The 23012-nt window shown below is 44.5% G+C and overlaps 1 protein-coding gene across 1 annotated transcript in view; it reads left to right on the top strand.

Moving 5' to 3' along the window:
• LOC108787706 (cadherin-1-like) overlaps nucleotides 1–16723 on the top strand; it is a 29737-nt gene extending 13014 nt beyond the window's left edge. Inside the window, exons 6-15 of the mRNA XM_018557319.1 lie at nucleotides 98–270; nucleotides 2886–3014; nucleotides 3624–3806; nucleotides 4885–5129; nucleotides 5675–5817; nucleotides 6275–6499; nucleotides 10454–10672; nucleotides 12367–12497; nucleotides 14081–14224; nucleotides 16216–16723. Of these exons, the coding sequence (XP_018412821.1) occupies nucleotides 98–270; nucleotides 2886–3014; nucleotides 3624–3806; nucleotides 4885–5129; nucleotides 5675–5817; nucleotides 6275–6499; nucleotides 10454–10672; nucleotides 12367–12497; nucleotides 14081–14224; nucleotides 16216–16422 (1799 nt within the window). The 3' untranslated portion in view covers nucleotides 16423–16723. The remainder of the gene's footprint in view (nucleotides 1–97; nucleotides 271–2885; nucleotides 3015–3623; nucleotides 3807–4884; nucleotides 5130–5674; nucleotides 5818–6274; nucleotides 6500–10453; nucleotides 10673–12366; nucleotides 12498–14080; nucleotides 14225–16215) is intronic.
• Nucleotides 16724–23012: the final 6289 nt, after the last annotated feature.

Genomic DNA, 23012 nt, shown 5'->3' with positions numbered 1-23012 from the left:
TTAATTACTTCCGGTCCCTGAGATGTCATTCCCTGTCTTCTCTAGCTGGCACTTACTATGGGCGTTCTGTGTCCCTTACCTTCTCCTGTCATTTTAGGGACTCCTGTCATGAATGTCTCAGCAACAGATTTAGATGACACCGAAGACACCAATAATGGCATTATCGCGTACTCCATCGTAGATCAAGATCCTCTATTGCCAAACCAGATGTTCACTATCGATCAAGTCAGCGGACTGATCAGCGTTTTGACTTCTGGATTAGATCGCGAGGTTTGTGACTAAATTATATCTCCTGACAGCTTCGAAGGCCAGGGATCCCCACCACTACTCACAGTCCCAGCTCACTGTTACTGCCCTTTCAAAGCTACTTGTGTCCTGCCTCAGCAATGGATTCCCTAAAATGTAGAATCAAATTATTGGGAAATCCAGCTGCAAGAAAGTGAGCGCCTTTTTTCTGGTTTTTACAGGAAGGGGTGGAAAAATCCTGACAACTGTCCAGAGCAAAAATAAGAGTTTTGGGCAGAGACAGGGCCGGATTGAGAGCATCACAGGCCTGGTGCTGAGGATTTTGGTGGAAATGTCGACAGTCACCAGGGCCCTCTTCCTCCTCTCCGGGCTGTGATTTGTAGTCTCTTTACAGTTTGAAGTCAGTGGTGGAGCGCCAGGGGCTGACTGCAGCTGGTAGATCTGCCACTGACTCCAAGTTGTAGAGAGACTACAAATCTCAGGAATACATTATACAGCAATGCAGAATACAGCCAACTATAGAGGACTACACATCCCAGCACTAAATTACACAGCAATGCAGAATAATACCAACTATAGAGGACTACAAATCCCAGTAATACACTATACAGCAATGCAGAATACCGCCAACTATAGAGGACTACACATCCCAGCACTAAATTACACAGCAATGCAGAATAATACCAACTATAGAGGACTATAAATCCCAGCAGTACAACTGTTAAGCACTGCAGAATAATACTATCAGCTATAGAGGACTACAAATCACAGCAATAGTTTATACAGCTAAACAGAATACTAAGAAGCTACATACTCTGTGTTGCTCCAGGTTCACGGCCTGAAGTCTCCAGGGTCTCAGGAGGGCTGTGCGGGGTTTCAGGAGGGCTGTGCAGGCTCTCAGGAGGCTGTTCAGGCTATAAGATGGCCAGTGCGGGCACTAAGGGGGCTAGTGCGGGCTCTCTGGTGGTCAGTGTGGCTCTCAGGTGGCCAGTGCAGGCTGCGGGTGGTCAGTGCGGGCTCCGGGTGGTCAGTGCGGGCTTTGGGTGTCAGTGTGGGCTCCGGGTGGTCAGTGCAGGCTTTCGGCGGTCATTGCGTGCTCCGGTGCAGTCAGTGTGCACTTTGGGCGGTCCGTGCAGGCTCTTGGCGGTCAGTAGGGTCTCTGGGTGGTCAGTGCGGGCTCCGAGCGGTCAGTGCGGGCGTTGGGCGGTCAGTGCAGGCTCCGGGCGGGCTTTGGGCGGTCAGTGCGACTCTGGGCGGTCAGTAGGGCCTCTGGGCGGCCAGTAGGGCCTCTGGGCGGCCAGTAGGGGATCTGGGTGGCCAGTAGGGGCTCTGGGTACTCAGTGCGGGCTCACCAGGTATGCCAGGATGATGTGCTGTGACAATCAGGCAGCGGCGGCCCTCTATTCAGGCATATTAGAGGGCTGCTCGCTGGGGCCTCTCGGGGCCCTAGTGAGGAGCAAGCGGCCCTCTAATATGCCTGAATAGAGGGCTGCCGCTGCCTGATTGCGTCCGGTCACTGACCCACATCGCCTCGGTATCCAGGTTGGTGACCGGCCGCAATTAGGTTCTACACTGCCCTTCAACGTTGCATATGAAAATCGGCCGATAATTGTACGGTGTATGGGCACCTGAAGTCTGCACAGTTCTTCTAACAATGAATATTGCATTAGCCCAGGTTTGACTCCTTTTTTCTTTAGCCTCTTATTGCCTGCAGCACGTACTCACCCTATGTTTACTCCCCTGCGGCTCCATTCAGTGCCAAAGGAACCATCTGGAACTTCAGGGTAGTAGGAGCATGTGATCCTGGGGCCAATCCATGCTGCCACTTGGGGAGTCCACAGCCCTATTTAAGGCGGCTGAACAGAGCGACAGGAAGGTGTGGAGGTCTGCATTAAAGTGAACCTGTTGCTATCCCTTGCATGGACAAAGCACCGGTTCTCTTTAAGGGGACCAGGCCCAAAGGGATCGTAAAAATCAGACCCTTCATCCAGCATTCAGTGGATTGTGACATATGTTATATCTGCTGGCCGTTTCAAGGCCTCATTTGAGCTATTTCCTCAACCAAGGCATGCCCTTTAAATTACCCTGCAAGAGCCAAATTAAATATTTGCTCTTCTGGCTTTAGTGCAGCCTTTTAGGGAGTCATGACAAGCCATGCAATATAATGCAATAAATGGTCATCAAGTAGAAGTAAAAATAAAATACATACTGCATATTTACATCAGTCCTTGCCCTCAAGGAGCTTCCAATCTAAGGTCCCTATCTCACATACAAATGCTAGGCCTGATTTAGACAGGGGCCATTTTACCTTCCAGCATGTCTTTAGAGTGTGGGAGGAAACTGGAGCACCCGGAGGAAACCCACGCAAGCACACAGAGAACATGCAAACCCCTTGCAGATAGCATCCTGACTGGGATTTGAACCAGGGTCCCCCAGTACTTCAAGGCAGAAGTGCTAACCACTGCGCCACTGTGCTGGGCGGATGGCATTTGTGTGGCATTTGTATGGCACTTGTCAGCTCCATGTAGTGCCATGTGAATACACGCCCCTGACATTTTATAAATGTACCCCAAAGTGTTCTTATTTATAATAATAAATACCATTTGTTAAATTACGCTGTAATGTCATTTTCTTTTCAGCTGTATCCCGTGTATACTTTGACCCTCAAAGCAATCGATCAGGAAGGTGCAGGATACGAAGCCACCGGCAAAGCTGTAATCACTGTAACAGATGCCAATGACAATGCTCCGGTTTTTGACCCCATTACGGTAAGTGTAAAAACAGAGTTCTACTATTATTTAAAGCTCCGTACAAACCAAGGCTAACATTGTAGAAGTTTGTTAGGTGTAAGTCAATATCCTTTATTCAGCGCTAGCACAGGGGCCATTTTGTTGAGGTTCAGCAATGCTTTTGCTGGAATACTGAAGTGCAGATATATGTCTTTTAAAGGCAATCTATAACTAAGAGCAAACATGTTATATAAATTGCAGTATACCGGTGGCTGCAATTGTTTTTATTTTTCAGGCTAAGACAAGGCTAGCAAGTACAGTGGTGTTTGCTATGATCTTGCCAGAAATGGCGAGTCTTTGTCACTTCCTGTGAGCCGAACAGAAAACATAAGCAATGTTATCTTCCTTCTGTAAACCACTAACCTCCCTTCCTCCCATGTAATGAAGATGAAGAGAGGTAGACATGTTTGCCGTTCATCCTGGGTGATAACCATGGCTGCTTCCATAGCTTCAGTGGAGGAGTGAGCGTAGCCACCCAGGACAGGAAGTATGTTATTCGCAGGATTACCAGTAGAAGGCGCTGACATACAGTACTACATTGACTGAGACCATTGTGTAGTAGTTCTGACCTGTGATCTTTTATTTCAGTATTTAGAAAAGGTCCCTGAGAATAAAGAGGGGTACGAGGTTGCACTGCTGACAGTCACAGATGATGACACCCCCAACACCGATGCCTGGACGGCCGTGTTTAAGATTGTTAAAGGCAATGAAGGAAATCTTTTCGGCATAACTACAACTCCAGATAACATGGGTCAACTAAAAACCGTTAAGGTACGCTATGTTTAGTTACAATAATAGTCATTCTTATTTAAAGCTGCACTTCAGGCAAACAGTGCAATACACAGTTAAAATCCATATATGAGATTTGTTTTATCTGCCATAGAATTTGTACTCCTGTCTATTGATTCCTGAGATATACACAGCTCTGCCACACAGCACAGCCAGCAGTTAAGTCAATCAACCAGGTCTTGTCTCTCCTCCAGCCTGTAATTGGACAGTAAAAGGAGAAGCAGCAGACTGATGAGCTCATCTCTCTGTCACTCTGCCCTCTCATGCTGTAAGCATTTCACTTATGAGCACTACAACACTACAGACTGGCTCCTTGTGCTGCTCCTCTCTCTCCCAGTCTGAGCTCTACTATACAGGGACTGCAAGAGGCTGATTCCAGGTCATGTTATCCTAGTTGCTTTTAAATGCAGTTAATTAATCCAGTTTTTTAAAATCTAGCTTTAATAAACAACTGCAGAGTATTAATCAGAAATAAAAGCATATATTCTGTGAACACAAATTTTGAGTTATTTTATTTTTCTATACAGAAGTTTTACATTCTGTAATGTTTTCGGTACCTTCATTCATCCATTGTATTGCATCTAATGAACTATCATAATCACTGAGCCTTCCTGTACATGCATAAAACCTCACTCTTGTAGTCTGCCTTCATTTTAGTTAGAACTATGGTGAGATGGAGGAGCATCTCTTAGTATAGTCGGGGTCCTGGTTGGGTACATTTAGTAAGTGTGTGTAGATCTATAGGCAGCTCTGTAATAAACAGGAGCCTCAGCAAGCTTTTTATAAAGAAGGATTAGTTCAGTTTTGGGCACGAGTTCACATAAAGGATGTGGCTGATCTGGAGAGAATTTAGACAAGGACAAATAAATGAATAAGGGCCATAGAGGACCTCCAATGAGGAAAAATTAATTGAACTTAATATGCTTTATGTTCCTCTGAGATAAAGCGATTAGGGGGATATGATCACCTTATATAAATATATATTAAATTAATTCCTATATAATGAGTAACAATTAAGAAAAATAATATGCGCATTAAATGAATTTCGTCCTGGTTGCAGGCACTGGACTTTGAGGCGAAGAGACAACACATTCTGTTGATAGTGGCCACCAACAAAGCCAACTTTTCTGTACCAGTAATAACCTCTACCGCCACAGTCACGGTGGATGTGGAGGATGTGAATGAGCCTCCGATGTTTGTGCCGCCAGTGAAGGATGTCAATATCCCAGAGGATCTTCCAAGTGGCCAAGAGGTGGCTTCCTACACAGCTCAGGACCCAGACAAGGCACAGAATCAAAAGATAACGTGAGTGTTTGTAAGATTTCTGTCACTAGAGTCAGACAACCTTTTCCTTTTAATTATCCACTATTGTATTTCTAATATATTAGTTGATAGATAACCTGAGCCTTATCCAAGAGCTTGACAAAGCCACAGCTGGTGACATTGGTTGGCCTGTATCTGCCAGCCTGCTAAAGACCAACTTCAGACAAAGCTTTTTAATTTGGATAGAGCAGGAAAGGGATAAAGTCTCTGTCAGGTTTTTTTTATTGCTGCCTGTATCCCTGTTGCTGAGATATCCCCTCACTTCCTGTCAGGACAGGAAGTAATAGGAAATCTCTCCAGTAGGGCCAAAAGACAAAAACAAAACACCACAGTGTGGTGAAGGAGTAAAACTTCTGACAATGTTTATGGCAATATTTGATAATATTTCCGTAACACATTTTTTCTGAGCGACTGCCTTACATTTGCTAAAGAGTTGAGTGTAATGTGTACAACTCCTTATACAATATCATTGTATAAGAATCAGGTTAGTTGTTGATCATAATGAACTTTTTAAATGTTGTCTGCAGTTATTACATCGGCAACGACCCAGCTGGGTGGCTCACAGTAAATCCAGAGAATGGAATTATCACAGGAAATGGACAATTAGATCGAGAGTCCATATTTGTCAAGAACAACACTTACAGGGCCATCATCTTAGCTGTGGACAATGGTGAGTGCTACTTGAGTCTCCAATATAACTGAGAACACCTAAACTGATGTTGCTATTTTCTGGACGCTAGATTCTATATTTGTTTTTCCTGTATGTTCGGGTTGGTTGGGACAAGTCTCTGCATTGCTGGTAAAACATACAAAAGAGTGCAGGGCTTTATGGTAGAAGGGGCGTATGGCAAAGGTGGTGCCAATATACACTGACTGTAAGTCAATCCACACTCTCCTTTTGTCCAGGTGACTTGCTATGCAGTTATTCAGAAATTGTTAAATGTATTTTAAATATGAATTCCAAAATTGTCCAAGATCAATATGTACATCCCACAATCTACAAAACTAGTGCCAGTTAATTTATATGGTGGTGTTACCCTGACTATAATGGGCGTGTGTGAAACAGACCACCTATGTGTATTTCATCTGGGTAGTTGGTTTTTTATGACATATTGTGATTCCTACAGGTTCACCCGCTACAACCGGGACAGGCACCCTTCAGATCATTCTTGGAGATGTGAATGACAATGGGCCGTATTTGGAATACCAAGAAGTTATATATTGCCAGAAGAGTCCAGACCCCCTATCTATCAATATCATTGACAGAGATCTGCCCCCGTTTCAAGACCCATACAAGGCACAACTGACACGCGAAGCGCGTGAAAACTGGACAGCCAGTGTGGTAAATACTAGTAAGTTTCCACACATTAGTTACATGCATGTATGTGTGTGTATGTGCATGATTTTAACTTTTTTTTTTAAAGATGCTTTTTATTGATGCTTTCAGATGTTATACACATATATACAACAAAAGAAATAGAAAAAAAAAAAACAACACCAAAATCCAGACAGTGGGCTAACAGCCCAGAATTAAATGTCATGCAACATACATATTAGGTTTACAACTCCAGAACAGAGAATATAAGTTACTGGTTAAATATATACTCAGTACCCCAGTATTGGTAGGCATGGTAAGTTGTTGCGGAGCATTTCAGGGAGCGCGGAGGATGTCAGAAGCTCTAGTAGGACATGAAGCAGTGAGGTTATTTAAACAAAGTCAACATTCGTACTAGCAGAAGAGAGCCAGGGGCCCCAAATGCGAGTGAAGCGGCGCGGGTTGCCCCGCTGCTCGTATGTAAGTTTGTAGAGGGGTAATGTCTGATCCACCAGCCTTTTCCAGTCACCCAGGGAGGAGGCCTTAGGGGTACCCCACACTAGGAGAATAGCTTTTTTGGCATAAAAAAAAAAGCAGGCGGAATAATGTCTGAGCACCCGAGCAACAGTAGCTCATCAAACAGACCCAGGAGGAAGAATGCAGGGTTACATGATTAGCTTCCATGAAGGAAGTAACCTCGGACCAAAAGGTCCGTATGCGTGGACATGTCCAAAAGGAGTGTGGGAAATCAGCCTCATGACCACAGAGCTTGAAGCAACCTGGGTTGGATCGAAGGCCCATTTTACACAATAGGGAAGGAGTGTAGTATGCTTGATAGAAAAACTTCATCTGCAACAGTTTATCTCAGAAGCTATCACTGAGGACATGTATCTGTCACCAAAGTCACTCCAATCGTCCTCCACCAGGTCTGGGAGAAGTGACTTCTGTTTACGGCTGTCAAATCTACCAGATCTGTGAGTTCCAGGTAGTAAGTCGAAATTAATTTAGAGAATGTATCCCTGCGCAGCATCTCCTCTGGGGGGGAGGTGCAGGGTACAGTTCCAGTGGTTGTTTATATAATGGGGGGGGGCGAAAAAAAATTTCTGCCCCGGGCGCCCAGAACTCTGGTTACGGCTCTGCCTCCAGTGAGGACTGAGCCGGTATGAGGGGGGCCGACCCAAATTGGGTTCGAACCGCATGCAGCAGCTGGCATAGGCCAAGAAATCAGACGGGGATAGTCGTATCTCCTCCCTGAGCTGTGGAAAACTAAGCATCACCCCATTACAGAATAACTGAGAAAGAGATTTAATGCCTTTCGAGGACCAGAAGGTGGCTGATGGTAGGCACTGCAGCTCCCGAAAGGAAGGATTACCCCATAGTGAAGCATATGGAGAATGAGATCAGGAGGTTATTTGCAGCCAATTAATGACATATTTGAGAATACAAAGGGTCACCGAGCATGATTTTAACAGGTTTTCTGCCATATTTCATTTCAAACCGACCTTCATTAAAATGTACATGTCACATTAATCAGAAGAGTCTTGTCGACATTACCAAATCACATTATTTTAAATAAATATGTACCTCTTTCTTGTGCTAATGTGCTACACAAAGATACACATGTGCTACACAAAGATTGCATACTTAGCTAGCTGGAGCATTGTGGGTGTTTCAAGTTTTTGCCGGCTTCCTAGAGCCTATTGTTTTTAGTTAGTCTGGCCTTGTCTGGTAGTCTGGTGACTTGCAATAAGCTTAAAAGATCAGCAAGGTGCAACTAGAAATGCAAAGATATGGATGAAGCAACTATGACTGTGGCCATGTACATGTTTATGTACTAAGGCTGACTTCACACAGTTCATTCTGCTGTGTTGCGTTTAGACAAGGGCGTTATATCACATGATATTGTGTGTTGCATTGAGGCAGCCCAGTAATGTAAATGGACTGCCATTGCACCATAGCGGACAAAAAAACTGCCTGCACATATTGCTGTCGCTTGCCTGAGAAAGAGGTCCTGCTTGGCTTTGAAGCATTGCACCTGCACTGTTTGTGAAATAAGGTTTGGATTATTGATTATGGATCCATTGTGCTGGTAACATACAGTATGTTCTTATCTATGCTGATACCAGTCAACCTGCTGCCGGCTGCTACAACACCGTCCTACTCCAGGCCATGTCCAGGAATATGTGCAATGGGAATACAGTATATTAAGTGGCGCCCCCTTTTTTTTTCTAGTGCAGAATGCCATCATCACAGTAGTGTATTACCATATGTTGCAGCACAGGTCCATTGTGGAGTGGTGTTAGGGTGTAATTTAAAATTAATGCAGTGGTGGGCCCAAACTGTGGGTTTGAAAACATTAAATCCCAAATCCAGCCATAACACCAGGAAAAATTCCAGGGAAAAGTCAAAACCAGCCATGTAGTGGGGCTAGCAGTCATGTATTGTAAGTGAGGACGCTAAGGACCCTGCCTATAACCTAGAGTGTCAGAGGGGAGAGCGCCAGCTGCCGGGGGAGCGAGGGATAAGGCAAGCAAAACTGCTTAATGGTACCCTCGACAAAAACAAACATGGGGGGAGCCCCACTGCAAGGGTAGTTTTAAAAATAACAGTTCAGCTTTAATTGACATCTATGTCCCTACTGAGGAGATTTACCTCAATTTCCTGTTAGGTCAGGAAGTGATGGGAAGTCCTCCAAAAGGGAACACACCAAACATTTTTAGTAACATATGGAAGGGTTAGCACGTCTGGCAATTATTTTATTGCTGCCTGTGCTTTCCTGTCAGTGGTTCTTTCCATTTCTTGTACAGACATGACAGGGATAGGAATTGGGCTCACACATAGGAGTATTAGCCCTGTACCACTCTACTCAAAATGAAAAAGACAAATGTTGTCCGGAGATGGGTTTTTATACACATCGCTAACTAAAACATTTAAAAGACTATAGTTCACATTTAAAGCAGAACAAATACAAAAATAATAATCAATACATGGCCCATTTAAAGATAAAATGAATAGACAGTTTGAACTGCAATACTCAATCTGGAGTTGACCCCCTGCAGTACTTATTTTTCACCACAGGATGTCCTCGGTTATTCAAGTTAAATAATGGCCAGCGTCATTCAACCCTCTTCCTCTGTGCCAGATGTCATTATACAGTCCAGGTTCAGGTGGCACGCTGCACACAGTGCGCATAAGTCTGCAGAGTCAATAGCTACAGACCTCCAAACTTCATGTGGCCTTCAGATTGGCACAACAACAGTGCGTAGAGAGCTTCATGGAATGGGTTTCCATGGCCGGGCAGCTGCATCCAAGCCTTACATCACCAAGTGCAATGCAAAGCGTCGAATGCAGTGGTGTAAAGCACTCCGCCACTGGACTCTAGAGAAGTGTAGACGTGTTCTCTGAAGTGAGGAAGAGTTTGGGGATGGCCCCTTCCTGTTCCAACATGACTACGCACCAGTGCACAAAGCAAGGTCCATAAAGACATGGATGAGCGAGTTTGGGTGGGAGGAACCTGACTGGCTTGCACAGAGTCCTGACCTCAACCCGATAGAACACCTTTGGGATGAATTTGAGCGGAGACTGCGAGCCCGGCCTTCTCCTCCGACATCAGTACCTGGCCTCACAAATGTCCAACATTCCCATAGACACACTCCTAAACCTTGTGGACGTCTTCCCAGAAGAGTTGAAGCTGTTATAGCGGCAAAGGGCGGAGCCAACTCAATATTGCACCCTACGGACTAAGACTGGGATGCCATTAAAGTTCATGTGCGTCTAAAGGCCGGCGTCCCAATACGTTTGGTAATATAGTGTATATATATATATATAGGCCTTGAGAGGGCAGGGGGGATTAAATATATCGGACTTTAAATATGTTTTGTATGGCTGTATTGTCTGTATGGTTATACTTTACTATGTTTATACACAGGCGAAGGTGGAGGGGGGTGTTTGCCTCTTTGAGTAATTGTCCCATTTTTATTTTTGTTTGCAGAATTTGAGATTAAGGCGAACAGGGAGATGGCTGAAGATGTCTATCAGGTGCCCGTCACCCTTGCCGACAGCCAGGATAAGACGAACATAACTGTGTTGAAGATACAAGTGTGCCAGTGCACAGCCGAAAATAACAACTGTGACACTCCGAAAGCATTGGCTGGAGGCCTGGGCATCCCTGTCATCCTTGGCATCCTGGGGGGTATCCTGGCACTTCTGAGTAAGTACTACCACCATGCTCAGGTGGGGGCACACAGCTTTAACACGCCATGTTTACATAGCGCTACATTAGCAGTCTTGCTGGGATAGATATTTTCTCCTTACCTGGATATACTGCTGTTGGCTCACATTTCCTGGAGAAAGAAATGCTGCTCCGGGCTCCTTTCAGTGCTGGCCACATGTATGAAGGCCTAGGCACTTGGTCACCTGATCTTTTCTGAAAGGGAAAGCCAGCCAGCTCAAAATTTGATCCTCTAATTCAACAGATTTCAGAGGAGCAAGTGCCTGTAACCATGCGGCCAGCACTGAAGTGAGCCTGAGCAGCATTTTCTCCATTTTGTTTAGGTTACAGTTTTGTAACTGATTATTTATCCACCAAGGCAAGGTTGCTAATATATATGTATGTTTATCTTTGGCTATAGGTCCTCCTTAGAGGTTTACTGACATATAAGATATGTAGAGATATAAGAAATCCAGGCCAATGGAAAACATTCATTCTCATTCTCTATAGCGACCTGGTCAGCCAGGCAACACTTTTATCTCATTTCCTTGCAATAGAAACTCAGCAGATAAACAGTGTAGTACCTGACACCATGCTTAAATTTGTGTCATGCCCATCCCCTCAATCACACCAGCTTAGCAGCATAGACCAGAATGGGGGCTGTTGCTATTGCATGATGGGAGGTATAGAGAGCAGATCAGCAGATGTGCCCTTTTAGACTGTCTCTCTGGAATTGAAACCCATACAAAACAGGGAGAGGGGGAAGTAGGTGAGTAACTGACTCATTCAGCTGTGTGTACAATGTGAGCTTCAACTCAGGCAAGGCAAGATTAGTCCACAGCGCCATTTGCTGCTGGAAATTGTAAATATGAGACTATCGTACCCATTCAGCATGAAGGGCCATTTTTTGATGCGCCTGGATCTGCAGGAAGAGGCGTGCAGCCACATCATGTAAGTCTATGGGTGACTCAGGAGCTGTGCACACACACTGCTTCCCAAGTTTTGACAGTTGCACACAGACAGTGTATGGCCTTCGACACAGACATGTTGGATCCAGGTCCATACACTGTCAGAACTCGAAGCTGTGGGAAGCAGCCTGTGAGGGCGCACAGCTCCTGCGTCTCCATAGACTTACAGGAGCTGCCTGCACGCTTCTTCCTGCAACTCTGGGCGCATCAAAAACCTGCCCTTCACCCTGTATGGGTGTAAATGAGGCATTTGTTCACTCGGGGGTCTCCCTTTGGGGGAGCCTCCACCTAGTACTTGGTGGACCTGTTTCGGCAGGTCCCAGAGGATCGGGGTCCGCCGGCCTTCGGGTAGGTGGACCTAAGTCGTTCTTGTCCCTGTCAGGAGCCTTGCACCCTGGGGGATCAGGAAATAGTGGCCCTTCTCATCAGAAAGGACTAATAGCACCCTTGCGCACGTTTTTGTGTGTAGTGATTTCACTATTCACTTTTTTTTGTTCATAGGGGTATTGTTTTTGTTTGCACGCTTCCAAATTTAAAAAAATGTGTTCTTCATACACAAAAAAGCACGATATGTTCCCTTAAAGTCCCTTCAATTTTCATTGTATGACCTGGCTATGTGCATTTCCTACGGTACCCTTATATTATGTCAAATGAAAACATTTAGCCTACACTTTTAGCCATGAATTTTTATTCACTTTATGTTCCTCTCTTTGTTCATCGCGATAGTACTCCTATTGCTGCTTCTGCTGTTTGTGAGGAAGAGGAAGGTGGTGAAGGAGCCATTACTGCCTCCTGAAGATGAAACGCGGGATAACGTCTACTTCTATGATGAAGAAGGTGGCGGAGAGGAAGATCAGGTACGGCACATTATGGTTTATTATTGAAACACTCCCCCTTCACTGGTAGCCATGTGGCAGTCTATGGCAGATTCCTGGCGGTGCCTGGAAACCCCCAGAGCAATTTTTATATTCCTGCTGTGCGCCTATTAATTGCGCAATAACTTTGTCCATGCTAAAAGAACTCCAGGCAAACAAAAAAACTAAACCTTTGCAATGCGTGGGTAACCACACTGCAAAGGTAAGTGTTCATTTTGATCTAGGGGGGCTCAAGTAAAGCAGATATACTTACCTGATCCTCCATCCTGCTGCGGTCAACGCTCACCTCTCTCCCCCTCCATTCCGGCTATAGAATATACCTTGGTGTCTGTATGTCTAATGCAGCTCATTGGACCTGTATAAGATGTGATGACACTAGCCAGGGGGAGTCCAGGGGAGAAGAGGCTCAGGGGTCTGCTCTAGCATCCTGGAGGTGCCGAGGATCAGTATATGAGTATATCTGCTTTATATGAGCCCCCTTGCAGTTAACCCTTGCAGGGCAGGGGGAGCCCCACTACAAGGGTAAGTTTATATGGCTCGCCTGGGGTTCTTCTTTAGGAAAACAAAGTAATATATATATATTGTTTTTATGACAAACAAGGATTTTATTTTGTGATACTGTCTTTGCAGAAAAAACAAAAATGCAGTCCGAAGATAAACATAATAAAACTAAAAAAAAACACTTTTTTCTACTTTAACCACTTGCCGTCCGCACATTGTGAAAAAACGGACGGATGTCAAACTCACATTGGCAGGTTGCCGTAAAAAGACGTTTTCTTTTCTGCTTGCGTCCCACCCCCACGTTTACGCATATATAAACGTAAATACGCGTCCGATGCGCCAGCGTGCGAAAACAACAATTGCTCTACACATGTTACATATGGCCGCGGACGTCAGAATGAGAGCAATCATTTTAGGGCCATCAATCAAATTAAAGCGTCGCCTATGGCCAATTTTGGGTATTGTCGTTTATTGAGGTTTCGCAATTTTAAAGCTTGACATGTTTGGTGTCTTTGCACCCGATGTGACCCCGTCTTTTATATTTTACCAAAAAATTGGGTAATAAAAAATGTTTTATAATTTAATATAGGGGAAAACAGTTTTTGTTTTTTTTGGTAATTTTTCCTTTATATAGTAAAAGATAAACCCCCAGTGGTGATTATATACCACCAAAGGAAAGCTCTATCTGTCCCCAAAAAAATGGTATAAAATTTATTTCAGTACAGCGTTACATGACGGAATAAATGTCAGTCAAAGTACCGCAGAAAAATGGTCTGGACAGGAAGGGGGTTTAAAACCACGGACTTCAACTTAATCAGTTAATCCGTGTTAGTTAAAAAGAATAAGTGCTACTTGTAGATAATAAAAAGTATATATTTCTGTTTAAAATGATACTAAGGAGCCGATTTATAAATCACACGGCACAACCGCTACTAGATGGAGCGAAGGAGCAGAGGAAATTCTTCCCTCACTTTTAGCTCCGCCATTCTTTCAGCTCACTCAGTGTCATGAGCAACAGGCCATATTGTTGAAGAATACTAACTGATTGCGCTTTTGCCCTTCAGGATTTTGACCTTGGCCAGCTTCACCGTGGTCTCGATGCCCGCCCTGACGTCATTCGTAATGATGTTGCACCAACATTTATGCCCGCTCCTCAGTACCGGCCAAGACCAGCCAATCCCGATGAGATCGGAAACTTTATCGATGAGGTAAGTCGCCATATTGGCAACTTCAGCTGTAACAGTGCATGGTACATATACAGAGGAGCAATACGCCTTGTGTTTGGCTCTTAGATCCTAGACTAGAGGTAAACTAATGGCCCGTCATGTGTTGGTATTCCATTTCTGACTGCAGTAAAAAAAAAATTGAAAGCTAAAATCTGATTGGCTGCTGTCATTGGTATCTCAGAGTGTGCATATAGTATAAATGAGCCTGATTGTGCATTAGGTAAATGGCTGTATTCAGCAAAGGGTTCTTATCCTGAAAGCCCAAATCCAGGCTCAGCCGGGGGTCTCTCCAGCAGTAGTATATCCTTTTTTTTTTTTACGTATTTACCTTTTTCCAAAGTCTTCAGGTCAGTCATGTGGCGCCCTTAGTCCCATTCCCCAGCAGTGGGTGGTTTGTGGCGCTGATGCTTTCTGCATCATTACACTGTGAGTGCAAAGGGCAATGATGACGTCTGCTCAAGGTGCAGGTCCATGACATCATGCACTCACAAGATGTCCTCAGTCTTCCCAGCTGAATGAATGCTAATTGCCTAGCTAGCATGGAAGCCAAGAAACTGACATTTTCAGCAGTCACAGCTTACATGTTACCTCAGTACAGGCTACCAAATAAGACCTTAAAGAAGAATTGTAAGTACATACTCTTGCAGTGGCCACCCTTGCAGCGCTCATTTTGTATAGGGCAGTGCAATAAAGCTGATATACTCAGCTGATTCTCGGTCCTGCCGGGTTGGTTGACTGGCCCCCCACAACCTCTGTTTTCCCGGGCCCTGGTGGTCTAAAGACCTCTGGTGTGTTCATGTCTAATCCAGGTAATATGATTTGTATTAGACATGAGGACGCTGAGGGACATTTCCCAGGAGAAGGAGAAAGGTGAGTGCCAACTGCCGGAGGACCGAGGATCAGGTGAGTAATACACCTTTATTTGACTCGCCTAGATATAATCATAGAGGTAACCCCACTGCAAGGGTAAGTTTTTTTTAAATTCCTGGAGTTCTTTAGGAATATGCAATATGTCACTGAGTGGAGCGCTCATGACATACAGTTTGAATGCTGCACCATGTGTATTCAAATGCAGATATACGTTCACATGGTGCCAAACAGAGGCTGCACCAGATGGGCCACAAAGGGATGAATTCACAAAGCTGAGGCACGATAAGGATCCTTATTTTCAAAATTTAGATTTTACTCATGGCCTCACAGCCAAAACAAAGATCCTTACCCTTGTGTTAAAGCAATGGCGTAACAATCACCATAGCGACCCAGGCGGTGGCTATGGGGCCCGGGCACAGGGGGGCCCGGCCAGGGCATCCCTCTGATGCCGTGTGGGTCGCCTGGGTCGCTATGGCATATCAGGGTTCTGGCTGTCATTGATACAGCTCAGCAGCGGCGGTGAAGAGGAACGGCCGCTGCGGAGCTGTGTCAGTGAGAGCCAGCAGCTGCTGCAGAAGAGGCCGGCGTTCGCAGTGAAGGAGGAGGCGGGGTCCGGGACGGCGACCTAAGAGCCAGCGATGTAAGAGGAGGTAGGGCCCGTCGATAGAAGAGGAGGCGGGGCCTGGCGACCACTGAGGCGGACAGCCCTGACAGGTAAGAGGTGTGCAGCCCATCTGAGACCCTGCAGAGCCCACTATAGAGAGTCTATAGTGGGCTCTGCAGGGTCACTCTCAGGTGGGCTGTTTCGTATATCAGGTGGGCTCTGCAAGTGGCATAACTAGCAATCAGGGGCCCCATACAAAATTTTGCTATGGGGCCCTGTGATTTCTAGTTACGCCCCTGTGTTAAAGCTCTCTAAAATAAACCTGTTGTGTTGTAGAAGCGTAGGGGTAATGCGATCCACCTTGAACATGACGGGTATTAGTAACTAGCAGTGTGCGGTCACTACACGTGGTGCATGATCGATAAAAACTTTGCTAATATATATGCTGGAATCATTCTGACTCTTGATTGTTCTCACTCTTTCTTTCTACCTTAATCAGAATCTGAACGCGGCTGACAATGACCCCACCGCCCCACCGTACGACTCACTACTGGTGTTCGACTACGAAGGCAGCGGGTCGGACGCCGCCTCTCTCAGCTCCTTGAACTCCTCCAACTCTGACGCCGATCAGGATTACAGCGGTCTGAACGACTGGGGGCCACGTTTCAGAAAGTTGGCAGACATGTACGGAGGAGATGAGGATTAATCTGCGCACTGAATCCCCTTTAAGAACTGCAGGAACTGTCAGTGCATGCCATCCAATAGCACTGTGTACATAGCCAGTATGGAGGACCATCAGTTATGCTTCTCAGTTTTCCCATCAATGAACTTCAGCTTAACTCTGTGGGTGCGAAATTCCAAGACCAAGTCGTCTTTTGCGGTGACTTTAGAAGTGGCTTTCTCTGCTGGAGGAAATGAAAATCATTATTATTGTCATTTTGTGTAGATTGCGCTTTTTAAAGCAGACCTGTCACGCAAAATGCTTACACCCAGACACTCGATAAAATGCCATTTACCCTAAATCTATATAAAAGAGCTTTAAAAACATTTGCAGGTAAATAAGCCAAGCCTGTCAGAATTAGAGATGTCTGAAATGATAATGAGGGAGATCATTTCCTGTACACAATCAACTTCCTGTTCAATATCCCCATATATAAGTATGTAGCCATCTGTCTTCATAAGCCTCAATTAGCCGAAATGGCTGAAAATGTAGATCAATAGGCTACTCCACATTAAGTGGTTCAGTTCCTGAACTCGCCTTTAAATAAATAATAATATATGTATATGTTGTTAATTGTTCTATTACCCAAAGTTAGCTTATGGCTACATTTATTGGTCCTTCAATACTGCTTTCTGAGTGGAGGCTGGACAAATCCCAGGAGCCAGGTTTCCATGGCTCCTTAAAAATAACTTTTACAGTTTTCTCTAGCTTTTGTCAAGGGAGATGGCTCCTAAAAACACCCTTCTGGCTCCTGGATTGGACAGGCTGGCTCCTAAATCCCATGATAATTTGTCCACCCCTGAGTTAGTGTCATATGTACTTTTCATAAGAGAAATTCATTGTAAATTATTCCTACTCAAGGCCATGGCAAAATCTATAACATTAAACATCATGTGACCCTTTAGAGCCAGTCTGAAGTATGCTGGTTCATGCAGGGATAGTATAGGCAAGCAAGCACGCTCCGTGCCAGTAAATAGGCACACTCCCCTGTATATGTATATCTGCCTCGATGGCGGCTTCACATGTATACAGAAGGAACTTTACAGCTATACCCCACCATCAGTATTGGACAGATTTAGCTATACATTGTGTTGAGTGTTGAGGATACCTGCACTGATATAAATACATGCCATTGCTGATTGCCTGGCTGTCTCTGGCTACATTTCTGTTGGCTGACCTGAGTTCTGGGCAGGTAGCCAGTGATGTCAGGACTCATAATCCTCTTATCTGTTCCATATCAGTGCCTAAGAGCGTATCACAACCACCGGTTCAGCATGGCAGCCAGTGATGTCAGCACTCATAATCCTCTATTCCATATCAGTGCCTAGGAGAGTACTACAACCATCGGTTCAGCATGGCAGCCAGTAATGTCAGGACTCATAATCCTCTATTCCATATCAGTGCCTAAGAGCGTATCACAACCATCGGTTCAGCACGGCAGCCAGTGATGTCAGGACTGATAATCCTCTGTTCCATATCGGTGTCTAGGAGAGTACTACAACCATCAGTTCAGCATGGCAGCCAGGCAGGTACCGTTTTCAGGAGGATAGTCCAATAACGGCAGCCTCCATATCCAATCAGTACGGGTTTGTTTTAGTGTTTGGCCTGGTGACAGGTCTGCTTTAACCAAAGCTACTTGCCAAAAAGAAGTCTATTATGTTGTGCTTACATATGATTTTTTTATAAACATTTTGATTTAATCTTTTCGGATCTTCTTTAATTTATCGCTGGGGTATTGGTTGGGTATTTTTATATATCGACAACTGGAACACAAGCCATAGAAAAGTGCAGGAGAAGTCCCCACAATTGTATGTATGGACATAACAATTGCCAGAAAACCGACAGAGATGCGAACAGGGATGTGTCCATTTTTTAATGTATTTTGTGGTTTTTGTTTTGCTGGGAGGAGTGTCATAGAGACCAGACGTAGAGGTAATATACCCCTGACTCTTGTATTTTAAGTATATCAATATATGTAGATCACTGTACAGCTAGAATTCCTCATGCCAAAAATGATGTGCTTGTCTATGTAATTCTAAACTTTACTAAACTTTACTAAAATTCTAAACTTTACTTTTCATTGTAGACAGACTAGTAAGGCATAAAATTCCTCTCAGATTTTTATGGGGATCAGAAGTAGGAATGCAACACCCGAATATTAGAGTCCACAAAATGTTTATTCCATTAGGATCATCCAATAAAAGTGTGACCAAAGCGTTTTGGGGACTCTTGGATGTCCCCTTCATGAGGGGTAAAAGTATTGGGAGGAGACAAAAGATAGAAGAAGACCACGTATTAATGGATTGTCATCAGGCACACTGCTCAGCAGCTGGTTGTTGCAGCAGCAATAGATTTCTATTAAGGCCTCCATCTCTGTTGGGGAAATGTTCACTCACTTCCTGTCGGGACAGGAAATGATGGGAAATGTCCACAACGGGAGTCACAGACGGCAATAAAACAAGGCAGGAGTGTGTACCCTTCCTAAATGTATCCAAAACCCAATGAAAAGTTTTGACTGGAGTTGGGCTTTAAGTAGAACATAACCTCCTGGAAAGTCACACTCAGCAACCAGTTCAGTCGTCATTTTCTCAGTACAGTTCTGAGAAGAAAAGCTGACGTTCAATCAGTTGCTCTGGGAAAAAAATCTGCAAACTTCTGAATCATTTATAGAGAAAAATTCTCTTCAATCTGATGATGAATTGAAGGTTAATCTGCCTTAGTGTGCGTATGTGTAAAACGTCAGACCAAATCTTTTGGGAAAGTCTCTCTGCTACTTGTTTTATGCAAAATGTTGTCAAGAAATGTGTATTTTTGTATATTTTCAGTATAATGTTACTATAGGGGAGAATGTGCCATGACCCTTGTGCCCCATAAACACATTGGTCATAATCAACTATTGTCATGGACTGCTCGATGTATATTTTGGGATTTGAGAATCTCTGGAACACGAGTTGCGGCATTCTTTCCTAAATGTTTACAGAAGCAGAAGTGGTGGGGGGTGGAACATGTAGTTCAAGGGGAACACCAGCAAAAAGAAATGCTTCAGCACTCAATGATGACCCAATTTCCTTGCGAGGTAATGCTAATGGTTGACAAAATATTGGGCGAGAACCATGTTGGAAGGCAGAGACCTCTAGGAGCAACATGAGACCAATACCTCGTCCTTGCTTTTGCTCCTCTGCTTTTCCCTGCTGATTTAAGCTAGAAGGGAAACAATCCCGCAATGCAGAACCTACATCTCGGCCAATACCAAACGTGGTAGGAACAGTCCCGGTTTTGACTTAGGGGCTTATTTATGAGGGAGAGCAGATGTCATCAACATCTGCTCCTCCGTGCTACACTGCAGTATTTCTCAATACCTTGGCCGGCATTTTATGAATGGGCCACAAAATGCAGGCCATGGTACTGAGCGTGCAGTAATTCAGAGTTCTCTGCTTAACGCAGCAGAGAGAGCTCTGTGATTGGAGGAGAGCTATGACCATATGGCTGGGTTTGGAGGCAGTATAATGTCCCTTTCAATAGGTGCTCTTCAAGTGTTCCTCAGCTTAGAACCTTTGTGGGACATCTACATCTCACTTATAAATACTTCAACAGGGGAACCTCCCTTTGTATCCTGAGATCATTGTCTTCTTCTCTATCAGAGGTATCTTTAATGTCTGTAGTCTTTCTGCTATTGGTTCTGCCTGAAGGAACGCTTCCCTGTATCTAAATATGAATCACAGACATTATAGTGAAAGTTCCAGATATTGTGTGTATCATCCGTGTTTTTTTATATAAAGTTGTTTATATAAAATAAAGATTTCAAAAATGATCATTCTTTTACACTCATGTCGTTTGATATTTTATAAATCTTAGGTCATTTTTACACAATTGGGACAAGTTTTATCAACTTTAAAAAATGAGGCAGGCCCGAGAGGGAGGAGCAAGGGGCGGAGTGCCAGTTCCCTGGAGCCCAGCCTCTGAGGGGAGCCCAGGCTTTTGTTCGTTGTGTTATAGACACACATTTTTCTTCTTTTTCTTCATTGTTATAATGTTACTCTTATTTGCACACTCTGGTTCTGTTTTAGACTGGCAATGCAGACCCATCTTATGCATTATATGTGCTTATGTACTATTCTAACCCGGCAAGGTGTGATGTGGTGTATTGGGGATGGGGGAGGGGGTTGCACTTAATGTATGAAAGTAGATCCTTACAGTCAAAGTCTCCTTGTTGCTGGATTTCCCCTTTGGTTTCTTGGTCTCTGTGCAGGTTCTTGCACCTCACATGCAAGTGGATTGGACTGCAGGAAGGCAGCACAGCAGTTCGTTTTACCCTGTTGTATGACCTGGTTGTATGTTTCTAGCAAATGTGTTTCAGGGGGCAACAAGGCTCCCCCTTCCTCAGGGCTTAGAATGAGATTAGGCTGCTGCTGTTGTGGTATTTGCAGCGTCCCTGCTGGGAATTACCGAACGTCTCTGAGAATCCCAGCCAGGACTTCCAGAATACCTGCCAATATCTCAAATGGTACTCACAACAGACCTGCCAGTACTTCTAATGGCACTCACAGAATCCAGGCCCAGTCTTTCTAATAGTAGCCACAGAATCCGTGCCAAGACTTCCAGAACACCGTAAAATGATGCTGGGTGTGTTTCCTCCGCTCCAGAAGGGTATTTAAATATCAGCTCTGGAAGTGGCTGGTGCTGTGTCTTCAGACCAGCTATCTTGTCTGTTCAAAGAGCTACAATACTGAGGTTTGTTCCTGTTTTGCTGACTCAGACCGCCTAACCAATCTCTGCTTGCTGCCAGCCTTGACCTCTGCCTGTACCCGACTATGCTCTCATCTCCTGTCCTGTTTACTGGCTGCCGACCCGGACTGCTTGACTACTGTCTGATTATCGCTTGTCTGGACCCCTTCCTGATCCTGACCATACTCTGGTCTACTGTCTTCACATTGTAGCCTTCCTGCCCTCGCCCATCCCTTGGCAGGGCAATCCTGAGGACCGTGACATGGTACCAACAAGCAGCAAAACCCATCTCTACCATTGGAAGCTCTGGTGAAAACCAGCTGTTGCTTAGGCTCTGTGTCTCAGTTGAGCCCGTGTCACCTGCTAGGGGTTGTCACCCTAAGAGCTGCCAAATTATATATGTTATATGAAATCATATTTATATCCATTTGGGTATAATATCTTCTGAGTCCAATCAAATTCTTATCCCATTTTAATCCCTAATAAATGGGGAGTGTTGCCCTGAAAGGCTTTGGCTGCTTTTTTTGGATCAAATTGTGAACAATTAAAGGCACTTTTGGACTCCTTCCCCTTTTGGGTTGGTGTCCTTTGTTTCCTAATCTTTAGTTACTTCTGGGTACTCAACATGGGAGGCCTGTTTTTGGCAGCTATTTGCAAATTCTCCTACATCTGCATGATTTGAAAGAGCACAGCAACCCCAGCACCTCCTAAGTGTGTTTCTTTGGAGTATGATTATAGCTGGCAAACCCCAAAATTCTTGACTGTATATGAATGACCCAGAAAGTATTTTTTTTTTTCACCAAAAGTAAAAAACAACAACTTTAAAGACCACCTGTCAGTATGAAACCAACCCAATGATGTGATTAGAAAGGAATCCCTCCCCCAGTTTCTGAATACTTGATCAAAAACACAAATTCACATTTCACATAACTGGAAAAGTTTTAGCAAGGATCTGCTTTTGGAAATTAGGCATCTCAGGGTCGTCCAGTGTTTATCATGTGGATGCTGGCATGGAACTGGCTGGTGGGGAAAGGAATGATGTGTTTCGGCACATCTACACCCTGTCTATATCTATGACCAAAAGTCTGGTTTTGAGGCTCACTTGTAACTACATCAACCAATATGTACTGGACTTTATGGGCACCGAGGACCAGTTAATGCTGGAGTAGTAGTTAGCTAACTTCACTCCCGCTGCTTCACATGATGGTGCAGGGTGTCTCGTTAAAAATATGGAGGACTTATCGATATACAAGATCCCCAAGGTGACAATGGAACAGTACACGAAGAGGACAGGGACATACAAACTGTGACCTTTGGAGAGAAACCCCCTTCAAAAGCTGGATCAGCTTCAGTATCCATGGCAAGTGGAGCCTGGGCCACCTTAAAATCACAGTAAGGTCAATGTGAAGGTCCCACCGGCAGGCCAGAAGTCTGGGAAGCTCTGTACACATTTGTGCACTAGAAATAGATTCCTTCAGGGCTAATATTCTGAATTTCTGTTTGTAACCTTCAAGTTTGTTGCCACAGAAAACTAAATGTACTGCCAGGACTATATGTGTCTTCTCCACAGTTCCAAGTAAAGTCGGCTGTTTACTACATTTTTGCCCACTAAATTGTCCACTAATGCACCTATGGAATGCAAGCTTGAGTGTTCCTTTCAAAAGTGTCCCCAAATTGAAGATTAAGCCTTGAAATTCATATCTGCTGGGGTGTAAGCCTTCCATCCAGGCATTGCTAGTGCAACACTCCACACCAATTCCTTTGTGGCAGCAGTCCAATGATCTAGGAACCCCTTTTGCTTACCTGTAATGGAGATATTCTCAGACACACCCACTGTGGGTTTCATACAT

The sequence above is a fragment of the Nanorana parkeri genome, unplaced genomic scaffold (genome assembly GCF_000935625.1).
Source record: "Nanorana parkeri isolate BGI_ZX_2015 unplaced genomic scaffold, ASM93562v1 scaffold280, whole genome shotgun sequence".
Lineage (NCBI taxonomy): Eukaryota > Metazoa > Chordata > Amphibia > Anura > Dicroglossidae > Nanorana > Nanorana parkeri.
This window is presented reverse-complemented; position numbering and strand designations above follow the sequence as displayed.